Raw genomic sequence first — 12,008 nt, 5'->3', positions numbered from 1 at the left:
CAGAGACTGACAAGGAAAGTCTAAGAGTCAAGGCTGAGCTGGGAAGAAGGCCCAGAGGAACCTGAGACCAGTTTGGTTAAATAGAGACACTGTCAGCTCCTATGCACATGCTGTGGGATCTGGGTGAACAGCTCCATGTGCGTGGACACGTGTGGAGGTCTACTGGTGTCTGCATGCCTTAGACCTGGGGTGGAGATGTTTCTACATTGTGCTAAAAATAGATTCCTATCAACCTAGAAAGATACATTTCATAATTTTGCTTTAACGTTCAGAGTCTGAAATGGGCCAGGAATCTCACACAGAACTGTAATATTGGCAGAGCGACAGCTGTTCTGTTACTGTCGCCATGAACAGAGGAGATAGGATCATGAAAGGGCATAAAATTTTCATGGCCTCTCTGCTCTTGTACAGTCTTTGTAATCTGGTGTTGTTTCAAAGTTCACTCATTGTGAAAACCGCCTCGGCCGAAGGTGCCTAGAAAGAACCAAAAAAAAAAAAAGGAAAGCACAGAAAAAATGAATGGGGGCTTGTCTGGGGCCAGTGTAGACCGTGCCTGCGTCCAGGAGGGCATGGGTGGACCTGTGGAGGGTGGGGAGATCGTCCGGGCAGGGGCGGTTGGAAGCAGCTTGTGGGCTAGGGAAGAAGAGAGTGGTGGTGTCTTAATGAACCGAATGAGGTAACATAATTGCTTGTTGATTTCCATTGTCACGCAAGTGGCGCGATTTCACATTCCTGGGGGTAAAAAGATCCATCTGTTTTATTCACAGGTTGTACTCCGACTATCTCTACTTTGCAAGTTCGAATAAATCTGCAGATGACTTCCATGAAAAAGTGACAGAAGCTCTGCAGCTGTTTGAAAATTGCATGCTGGATTATTCATTGCGCGCCTGCGTCTACAACAACACCCTCAACAACGCCATGCCTGTGCGTATGCGGAAGGGCTGCTCCGCGCTTATTGTGTGAGGGCATTGTGGATGGGGATTTTAGCATTTAAACAGAGAAGCATTTTAATGTGCAAATGCCTCTCCCCATGCCTTTGAGCGGTGGCTAATGCCAAACAAATATTCATGGATGTAAAAACTATAAAAGCTGATGGGCGCTTTCAGCTGGCACCCTGCTTTCTTCCTCACTGATGGCTCAGATGCAATGCTCACTCCTCCCCCCACCCCGCCCCGCGAAAGAAAGAGGGTGCATTTAGGAAGATTATTATTTAGCAAGGCTCAGAAACACACCCTGCAATTAGGACTGGCAGACATGAGGACCCGACTCTCTGATTGTCTTAAGAGTGTTCTCTCTAATGCTGGATTGTTTTGTTGGTTTAAAAAATTACCCACCAGTGACTTTCAGTGCTTCTCCGACTGAGTCTTAATGGAACATTTTTGTCCATTGATCCCTCTTTTCTTTGCTCTCATTTGCCTTCAGGAATATAGCTATACGTTTCTTGTTGTTGCTGTTATTGTTCAGTCGCCCATTCGTGTCCAACTCTGCGACCCCATGGACAGCAGCACATCAGGCCTCCCTGTCCTTCACCATCTCCTGAAGTTTGTCCAAGTTCATGTCCATTGCATCGATGATGCCATCCAACCATCTCATCCTCTGATGCCCTCTTCTCTTCCTGCCTTCAATCTTTCCCAGCATCAGGGTCTTTTCCAGTGAGTCGGCTCTTTGCATCAGGTGGCCAAAGTATTGGCGCCTCAGTTTCAGCATCAGTCCTTCCAATGAGTATTCAGGGTTGATTTCCCTCCAGGTTGACTGGTTTGAGCTCCTTGTCCCCCCTTTTTCTCTCATGCAAAAGAAGCCGTTACTGGTGACTTCAGCATGGTGTGGCTAAGGGATGGTTTTGCACTGCACAGCACCCTGGGTTGTCACAAGTGTTTTCTCAGCAGGTTTGCCGCAGTGGTAAGTCTCCTTCAGCCCCTGAGTGTGGTCCACAGGCTTGCTCCACTGAGTGTGCCACGTGGTAGAGCTGCTTGAGGTGGAGGCCGGGGAACCCCCAGGTGTGATGGGGTTTGAAGTCAAGAGGGTTCCCTCCCTTTTCTTTGTTGTCCAGACTATCTTATCTGACAGCGTTACAGGAAGGGGGCTCTTGTCTAACACTTGGAAATGAATTGTCCAAGGAGACACACGTGCAGACAAAGCAAGAGACTTTACTGGGAACGGGTGGCCCTGTGGAGAGCAGCAGGGGAAGGGAACCCAGGAGAACCACCCCGCCAGGCGGCTTAAAGTTTTAGGTCTCGTGGTGAAGGGGTTAGTTTCCAGGCTGTCTCTGGGCAATCACTCTGACTCCATCCTGGCTGGTGGTGTGTGCATGGCTCAGCCAAGATGGATTTCAGCGAGGAGGATTCTGGCAGGTTGGTAGGACATAGGGACTGGCATCTCCTCTTTTCTTGACCCTTCCTGAATTATTCTGGTTTGTGGGAGCTTGTTAGTTCCACATTCCTTACCACGTGTTCCTGACCTGTTGTTAAGATAGCTCATGCGAGTGGCTCCTATCTTGCCTGGCTGGGGTAGGCGGTTCCAGTCAGTGTCTCCCCTAAGAGCAGGCTGCACAGAGGAGCAGGTAGGATCCCAGGCCGCCCTGCTGGCGTGTATAGTTTTGCAGGGAAGACGCACACAAAGGATCAACACAGAATCTGGCCCTTGAGCTCGGGAGCCGGTCCCACCTGCCTGCCCTCCCGCTCCCCACCTCCCTCTCCATCACTGCTCTACAGCCGCACCCTCCCCTGCTGGGTCCTCTTGCCTCAGAGCAGGGATTCACAGGTGTGGTCCAAGACCAAGAGTATCGGCATCCCTGGGGACTTGTCAGGAAAGCACACTCTCAGGTTGAGCCCCAGACTCCAGAATCAGGAGCTTTGCGGGTTATGGGGGAGGGGAAGGGGAGCGGGTCCATCTGCCTGTGCAGCAGCCCTCCAGGGGTTGTGTTGGGCGCTCGTCTTGGGGACACCTGGTTCCAGAGCCTACCCCACGCCCCTCCCTGGCACGTGCTCCTCATCCTTCGGGTCTTGCTTTAATCTTGACTTCCGTTCGCTCTCTTTCCACGCCTTTCATTTCCCAACAGCCTGGATCACAGTTGGCCATTACAGATAATTTGTTCTTCACCAGTTTAGCTCCACCTCCACCAGATTGCAAGCTCCACGTGGCCAGGGGCCACGTCAGTTACATAGCAGCACATCCCCGTTGCTTAGCATGTAACCTGGCATGCAGGATGCACTAGAATATTTGCAGAATGAATGAATGAATGAATGAATGAATGGGCAGTCTGTGAAACTAGTGGAGAAGCTGGGTGGAGAGTTCCAACCAAATCCCTAGTGAGGAGCAGAGGGGTTCGGTATGCTCTTGTCAGGGGAGACCCTACACCGCGCTCCTCAGCTCTTTCCTGGCTGGGATGGGGGAACAGGCCCCCAGGGCGAGGGCCCAGCTTCGAGACCAGGCTCTGGTGGGTGTTCTCCAACCGACCCTGGCAGGCTCCTCGCCCTCCCTGGGCATCTTGTGTTTCCACCCAGAGCCGGCTGAAGCAGATAACCTCAAAGGCCTCTCTAAGCTCTAATGTTTTTAAATTTTAAACGTATTGGGCACTTCTCCTAAAGACTCTTTTTTATCCCCATTCCACTTTGATTCTCTGATCGGTACTGGCGAAAGATGAAGGGAGGGGTGGCATGAGACTGTCTTAAGTTTGTTAGCAGTGATGCTCCATGAACCAGAAACTATCATTCGAGGTGAGTGGCACTTCCCTTGACTGGTAAGGGGGCTGGGGGTGGGGGGTGAGGGGTTGGAGTGAGACAGGAGTGTCCAGGAGACCAGGAGGGCTTGCCCACCCCTCTGCCCCTGCAGAGCCCTCTCAAGTTTGTTCCCTGCTTGCCCCGGACGGTCCCTCTGCTGCTGAACAGCTCTCCTGGGAAGGCAGACCCAGTTGCGGGAGGCCTGCCTGGCCCAGTGCAGGGGGGCTTTGTCCATGAAGGCACAGACGCACTCCAGGGAAATGCTGTCCCCTGTGGCCAGGTCCAGGGACCACTGCAGCTACTTTAAAACACCCCCATCCTGCTACAAAGTCAGGACCTTCTAGAACCTTCTAGAAGGTTCTTAGGAGTGAGGGCAGGTTCTCTGGAAGAGATAAACCTGGTCAGGCTGGTCCTCCATGGGAGGGACAGACAGACTGAGAACAGAAAGCTCTCGATGATTTAGCAAGAAGCCGTTCTCACAGTGGTTGGTTGTCTGTGTTGGAGGCGACGCATGTATTTATTTCTGAGGCTGGCACGTGCCTGTTTTCTCTTTATTTCTGGCCCAGCTTGAGGTCTTTTTGCTAGCTGGTGTCTGAGGTAGCTGCAACCTAAGGGCTGCAGGCAGCTAATGAATTCTGGAGATAGCTTTCCCCCCTCCAATTGTTTTTCTTCCTCCACCACCTCCCACACAATTAGGAGAACAATGACATGGAAAAAAGAATAGCTAAAGATGAAGCCAGTTAGTGTCTGTACATATTTTGTCAAGCGTTTCACTGTCTTGTGGTCGTCACCGTGTTCAGCGTGGGAGTGCCAGGGGGCTTGGCCTCATGCGGGATGAGGGGATGCCGACTGAGATCCTGGCCCCCACCCTGGAGGAAGGAGGTCAGGGTCGAGCTGAGAGGGAGCGGAAGTAGGAGGTGAAAGTGTCTGCGTCAGGAACCAGGACTGGGCACTGGGAGGTGCTCCACGTGGGAGAGGGTGGGCTGGGGGTCCAGCCAGGCCAAGGACTTTGCCCACGAGGAGAGCCAGGTGAGGCCAGGCATCAGTGTGGGGAGCTCACCCTCAGAGACTCGAGGCAGGAGCACCACGCATGGGGCTGGGACGGTGCCCAAACAAAGACACGAGGCACAACCAGAGGCTGGACACGGAGCGGGTCCCTGAGTGGGGGACATGGGTAGGAGTGCTGGAGAAAGGGGGGACCTCAGAGCAGAAGGGGAAGGGTTTGCTGTTTTCTGGAGCTTTGCACAGCCAACTGTGAAGTCAGAGGGAACTGTCCTCAAGACCACTCTCCCTTCTGACACTATTTGCAAACTGGGGGAAGTCCCCCAAAGTACCATCAGGTTCAGTAATTCACTGGAAGGAATCAAGAGCACACGGTTGGCTGTTACACTCATGGTTACGGTTTACAGCAGGGAAGAGACACGGATTAAAGTCAGCCAAGAGAAGAAGCACGTGTGATGGTACACGCAGCATATTGCCAGCCGGAGACACCCAGCCAAGCCTTTGGTGTCTGCAGCGTTTCTTGAGGCTCCATCACGTACTGCCCGCCTGGCTGACCTTTACCCATCCAGTCCCTTCTGGAGGTCAGACCGGTCCTGCGAGGCCCAAAGCCCGCATCCTAAGTCATGCTGTTAGACTGTCCAGTGTCCAGACCCACCCCCTCTGCCCCCTGGGCAAGCGAGATACTCTCATCAGGCAGGACTTCCCAGAGGGCTTGCGGTGGCCTCTCAGGAGCCAAGGACCAAGGCCAGACATCTCTGTGAGTCAGGTTAATGCTTCACCACACATGCTTGCAGTTTGGCACAAGAGAAGGCACAGAAGAAGGACAAGGACCCCGAAGTGCAGGTGGACAGGAAGGACTTCGTACAATGCTGCTCATACTGGGATGTGCACACACACTGAAGGTCCTAGACCTCTGTGTGGCACCTGGCATTTGGCGGTTCCTCTTGTGGCTGGTTGCTGGGCATTTGCAGGTGTTTCTCATGGCTGTTGAGTGCTGGGTGTAGAAGCAAAGGCAGCTGGGTCCTGTATAAAGGAATTCCACGCCATTGGTGGGCGTAACCTTGGCCTCTCCCTTCACCCAGGTCCTCTCTATGAGATGTCGTGAAGATACCTACAGGGTGGTTCTAAGGATGAAATGAGACCCTGAGTGTGGGAATCCTTTGTGCATGGGACACAAAGGCCTGCACAAGGCAGCAAGCATGAGTGGTGTTTAAAATCCAACTTCTGGGGACATCCCTGGTAGTCCAGTGGTTAAGACTTCACCTTCCAATGCAGAGGGTGGATGGAAGTTTGGTCCCTGGTCACAGAGTTAAGATCCCACATGTCTCTTGGCCAAAATGTAAAAACAGAAGTGATATTGTAACAAATTCAATAAAGACTTAAAAAAACAGTTCAGTTCAGTCACTCAGTCATGTCTGACTCTTTGCAACCCCATGGTCTGCAACACGCCAGGCCTCCCTGTCCATCACCAACTCCTGGAACTTACTCAAACTCATGTCCATCGAGTTGGTGATGCCATCCAACCATCTCATCCTCTGTCGTCCCCTTCTCCTCCTGCCCTCAATCCCTCCCAGCATCAGGGTCTTTTCAAATGAGTCAGTTCTTTGCATCAGATGACCAAAGTATTGGAGTTTCAGCTTCAGCATCAATCCTTCCAGTGAACACTCAGGACTGATCTTTAGGATGGACTGGTTGGATCTCCTTGCAGTCCAAGGGACTCTCAAGAGTCTTCTCCAACACCACAGTTCAAAAACATCAATTCTTTGGCGCTCAGCTTTCTTTATAGTCCAACTCTCACATCCATACATGACTACTGGAAAAACCATAGCCTTGACTAGACAGACCTTTGTTGGCAAAGTAATGTTTCTGCTTTTTAATATGCTATCTAGGTTGGTCATAGCTTTTTTCCAAGGAGCAAGCATCTTTTAATTTCATGGCTGCAGTCACCATCTACAGTGATTTTGGAGCCCCCCAAAATAAAGTCTCTCACTGTTTCCATTGTTTTCCCATCTATTTGGCATGAAGTGATGGGACTAGATGCCATGATCTTAGTTTTCTGAATGTTGAGTTTTAAGCCAACTTTTTCACTTTCTTCTTTCACTTTCATCAAGAGGCTCTTTAGTTCTTCTTCACTGTCTGCCATAAGGGTGGTGTCATCTGCATATCTAAGGTTATTGATATTTCTGTCAACAATCTTGATTCCAGCTGTGCTTCATCCAGTCCAGCATTTCGGTCCACATAAAAAAATCCAGCTTCTGAAGGTAGTTGTTTGCTGGGATTCCTCTCGCTGTTGGTTTATGACGTGTAGTGCCTGTAGAAAAGCATCTGCGGTTTGGGAGGAATTAACCTGAACTAACGCCCGCCTTCTGGCTTGGTCCCAGGTGAGGCTCCAGGTTGGGCTGTACGCCGTGTACCTTCTAGACTGGCTCACTGTCTTTAACAAGGAGCAGTTCCTCATCCTCCGCCTGGAAGACCATGCCTCCAACGTCAAGGACACCATGCACAGGGTCTTCCGGTTCCTCAGCCTTGGTATGAATCTCGAGCCGGACACCCACAGAGCAGGGCGCGAGTTCCATGGACACCGACCTGCCGGGTCCCAGGCAGACTCTGTGAGCCTGAGCAGGGTGGGCCTGGGCTGGGAGACCCACAGATTAGCACCTGTTGGTGAAGCACCAGCTCCAGATGGGTCCTTGTGTGTAGTGTGGGGAGGGGGTCTCTGGGGAGGAAGAGACTGCCACTCATCTGGGAGCTTACGGTCCAGTGGAAGGAGAGGAGGAAGCAAGGCTTGAATCACCTAGTGACAGGGTGACACGGGCGAGGAGTAATTTAGCATCCTCGTACACGTGCAATCCTTACACATGACTTGGGGGTCCCAGCTGCTGAAGGGACCTTGGAAGCAGTGGCGTGCCATGAGGATGGACAGGGTGTCCTGACTGCTGGAACTGTCTTGCAGAGGCCATAGGGCCTGGAGGACGGGATGGGCAGGTCACTGGTTGTCCCTGCTTTGCTGGGACCCCTGGAGGCAGTGTCACGTGGCCAGATTTGGGCTCCTGGGCCTCCAGGGTGAAGGACCCTGTTCCCACCCAGAGGACACCGTCCCCTCGAGTCCCTAGTGGCACTTTGTGGCAGCGGGCCGACTCGCTGGCCCCAGTGATGGCTGGTAGAGGCGTGTACGCGGGTGCAGAGTGCTCCCCGGCGGGCGGCATCCAGGACCCCTCGAGAGGCTGGGCTGACCTGCACATTCTTCCCCCACACCCACCCAGACGCCCCTGCAGCCCTGTCTGATGAGCTTGCCTGGGAATTTTGTCAACTGAATATTTCCTGAAATCCATTTGCCCACCGCTGGGACTCAGGGCCCTTGTGTCATTTGATTCCTTTCTTCTTTTCTCGGAGACCTCATAACGTGATAGAGGGTGATTACTTTTTCCTTTTAAGGCCTGGAACCTTTGATTGGGCCACCTGCAGACTCTGGCACATTTCAGTGACTCGTCTTTGGTTCCTGAGATGGACGATGGCAAAGGCCAGTCTGTTCCTTCCCTGTCACGCACCCCAGGGATACTGGGGTGTAGTTTTTGTGCATGGGCTCAGGACTTCAGCCTGACCCCAAGAGCCCTGGGGCACAGAGGCTGAGCAGGGATTCTAGAGGTTAAGCCAGTGAGAGGCTTAAGGTCCTGAGGGCTCGGGGTGGAGGCGGCACCCTTGGGAGGCAGCACCTGCTGGTTTGTTCTTGGGCCTCTCCGCATGGACACCCCTGCTGTAGGTGGAGGTTCAGCCAGTGGAGGGTGGTCCCTGGGCATGGGTGGCCCCCACCCGTCCCCCCACGATGACTACACAGCAGGACACACAGGGTGAAATATGGCCCCACTACGAGGCCCTCTGCAGCGGCCTGGAGTGGAAATGGTGGAGGCAGAATTCGAGTGGCTGGTTGCGGAGCATATCCGTGCAGAGGCCGCGTGTGGCAGGCCACAGCTCTCCAGGCACAGGCCAGCTCCTCTTTAGGGGGCTTTGGAAGTGAAACCAGGAGGCGAGGCTGTGCCCAGAGACCCAGCTGTGCTTCCAGGGCGGGTAATCCACCAGACCACACGGAAAGCATCTGCCTACAGCGCGGGAGACCCGGGTTCAATCCCTGGGTCAGGAAGATCCCCTGGAGAAGGCAATAGCAACCCACTCTAGTACCTTTGCCTGGAAAATCCAATGGACAGATGAGCCTGGTAGGCTACAGTCCATGGGGTCACAAAGAGTCGGACACTACTGAGCGACTTCACTTTCACTTTTCACTTTCCCTCAGCAAGTCCGCAATGAATCCAGCCAAAGAATCTGAATCTCCATACACATTCTTACGGGAACCTCCTGACTCCCCAGGAAGCATGGCCCGGATTCTCTCATCAGAGTTTCTTAGGCCCCTCACTTGCCTCACAGACTCTTTCCTTTGTGTTCCAGGACCCTTAAGTGAGAAGCAAGAGGCCTTGATGACCAAGAGCCCGGCATCCAACACGCGGCGTCCCGAGGACCGGGATCTGGGGCCCATGTGGCCGGTCACCCAGAGGCTTCTGCGGGACTTCTACGGGCCTTTCAATGCCCGGCTGGCACAGGTCCTCGCTGATGAGGCCTTCCTATGGAGGAAGACGTGAGACCGGCTTCCCGGAGCCGGCAGGGCTGCGGTTTCCGTGACTTCCATGGTCTGAAGGTCTCTCTTGGTGGGGAACTCTTGCACTCAGAGCCTGGAGGAGATCCCCCTCCCTGGGCCCATATTTGTGGAATCTGGTTCCGAATCTTTTGTGACGTCACACAGCCCAGCAAGGACCCATCGCCAAGCCTCGGATGGAGGCTGTCGGAGAGTCCACTTGGAAAGGGGTCCCCTTCTGCTCTGAGAGTGTCTGGGCTCCAGGACGAGGCAGGCCGGTGCTGGGCGGGGGTGCAGGAGGGTGCTGGGTGTGGAGTCTGGGCTTTGAAGATTCCAAGATCCACTGGAGGCCCCAGCCCAGGGAGGGCCAGGATACACACTACACATTCAGTTTCACAATCCTCTGTTCAGGTCACTAAACCTCATGATGGTGGAGAATGGATTCTCATGGAGAATCATGAGGTTCATTTCTTTTTTTTTTTTTTTGCCTTTTACCCCAAAGTCAGCCCTTCTGTCTCTTCAGATATAAACCCCATCAACTTCACTATTTACGAGAGAAAAGACACAAGCCAATTTTGGGTAGCACATTCCTGTCTCGGACCTCCTCCCCTTCTGTCCTCGTGGACTTTACTTATGTTTAAAAAGAAAGCGAATGTATTTAAAACAAACCACTTTCTGCATTTCACTGGCTGGAGCTCTCTTTTTCTGTCCATCTAGATGTTTTCTCAAGAGGTTTTTTTTTTTTTTCAGTTTCTAACTGAAGATATAAATTCAGTTTAAAATCGGAAGGGAAATGGTCACTGTTAATGCCAGACTGAGCACCTTGAAGGAATACGGATTTTTCCATGGACCTTGGCCCCAGCTGTGCCCCTGAGGGCCTCAGAGAGCTGCCTGCGTTGGGAGGTTTTAGTTCTGGGGGCCACAGGCTCCACTGCTCTGCCTTCCTCTCTAGTGAGCTTGTTACCACTTTCTCCTCCATATGTGGCCAGAGGGCCTTCCTCACCCAGCGAACTGCAGAATGCCTGTTTCTGATCCAGAAATACGCACGTGAGCTCTGCCTGGGCCGGACGAGCTGTGCTGGGATTCCATACGAGAAAGCCGGGAGCAGATCCTTGACAGAACTTTCTGGGACACTTGGCAGCTCGGTTTGCTGTCAGATGCGCTGACGGTCTTGCTGTTTCTTGGAGGTGATGGGAAAGATTGAACACTGTCCTTGCACACAAGCCCCAAGGCGGGACCCCCAGCTAAGCTAGGCACGTGGTTTGTCAGTGGAAGCTTCTGCGAGTCAGAGGTCTCCAGGTCGAGGTGCCGGGCACACTACCAGTCAGAAAGTGCAAACACCTCCATGGGCAGCCACCACTCGTGGGGCTGAGGATTCACTCAGCTGTCCCATCCCTACTGCCGTCAGAGGTGGGATGCTCTGTCCACTTGAAGGCACGCAGTGGGCTCACCCACGCCCGGGCTGTTACCGCTGTGGAGGAGCCTGGGTCCCGAACTCCCACTTTCAGGGACAGGCCCCCTCTTCCTCTCTCCCCGTGGCACTCAGAGCAGCAGCCCACAGGAGACGTGGCCTGAGCACGAGGTTCTGTAGGGAGATATAACTGGCGCATTCGTGTGTATTTATTTGCAGTACAGGTGTGCGTGTGTGGGTGCGTGCGTGTGTTTCTCAGTGGGTTCCCTTCAGTTCTGTTGCCTATCAGCCCCCTCTGCTCTGGACTCAACCCCCATTCATGGGTTCCTTTCTCTGCCAGTTCTTTAACAGCTTGTCGGGTTCAGCCCACGTTTTGCTCTTCGGCCCCAACTGTGGTCACAAGGACTTTGCTCACGCACCCCTACGCATGTGAACAACATGCAGCATAATTCTGCTTCTTACAGAAGTGTAACCGAAAGTCTTACTTCCAATATTATTTGGTTTATTATACAAATCTTTCTACAGACGCAGGCCCATCCTTGGGGGCCAGTCAGCACTGTCTGCGCAGACCCAGTTTCTCCAGGGGCCTTTCTCCAAAGGGCTGTCTGTCTGCCGCCTTTGCTTTCCTCTGCTCTCGCGTGCGAGGCCCCTCTCCTTGTGACAGCAGAGCTGCTGTTTCGAGCGGTGGTCCTTGAGCCCATCATCCCGAACCAAAGCAAATCAGAGCCTCTCTCACGACCCGAGTTACTTTATGTCCCCAAAGCTGTGCATCCGACTGTATTAAACTGTACCCCCTTCGTCGCGTTAAGGTGTGTTCATGAACCACCGATGTGCGGTCTTTTTGTTAATACTGATCGTAACTAGATGCGGACCCCAGAGGGCACGCCCTTCCTCCTTAGCCATCACAGCACCCATGGGAGCATCTCCGCCGAGTGCAGGCGCGTGAAGGAGCCACAGGAGGAGCTCAGCGTCTCGCCTGCGGCACTGTACACAGGGGACCTGCCACGCGCGGTGACGGTGAGAGAGAGGACGCGGACGTCCCCAGGGACTCCTGTGTGCGGCCGGCGGATGGTGTGAGTCAGGGCGGCGAGGTGCAGCCCTGTCCACAGACGGGCCTAGCGTCGTCTTCAGACATTCAGGCTTCAGGCTTGGGTGATCACAGGTCCTGCTGCTCCCAACAGGCTGCTCTCCTCATGTCTCAGGCCTGCCTGGCCCCTGGGGGCTGTGAGTGTGAGGTTCCTGGTGTCACTGT

At 53.5% G+C, this 12,008-nt stretch overlaps 1 protein-coding gene across 3 annotated transcripts in view; it reads left to right on the top strand.

Moving 5' to 3' along the window:
* The window catches only part of CHST15 (carbohydrate sulfotransferase 15), an 80,710-nt gene extending 69,060 nt beyond the window's left edge, over positions 1-11,650 (top strand). For 2 of the 3 annotated variants that reach the window (XM_068961245.1, XM_068961246.1), the window contains exons 6-8: positions 768-924; positions 7,103-7,250; positions 9,162-11,650. In XM_068961245.1, the coding sequence (XP_068817346.1) occupies positions 768-924; positions 7,103-7,250; positions 9,162-9,352 (496 nt within the window). In that variant the 3' untranslated portion in view covers positions 9,353-11,650. The remainder of the gene's footprint in view (positions 1-767; positions 925-7,102; positions 7,251-9,161) is intronic. The other variant, XM_068961247.1, reaches the window with a different exon arrangement.
* The last annotated feature ends 358 nt before the right edge of the window (positions 11,651-12,008 follow it).

This window comes from Capricornis sumatraensis, chromosome 23, assembly GCF_032405125.1.
Source record: "Capricornis sumatraensis isolate serow.1 chromosome 23, serow.2, whole genome shotgun sequence".
Lineage (NCBI taxonomy): Eukaryota > Metazoa > Chordata > Mammalia > Artiodactyla > Bovidae > Capricornis > Capricornis sumatraensis.
The sequence above is the reverse complement of the archived record's forward strand: the minus strand, read 5'-3'. Positions and strand labels throughout refer to the sequence as shown.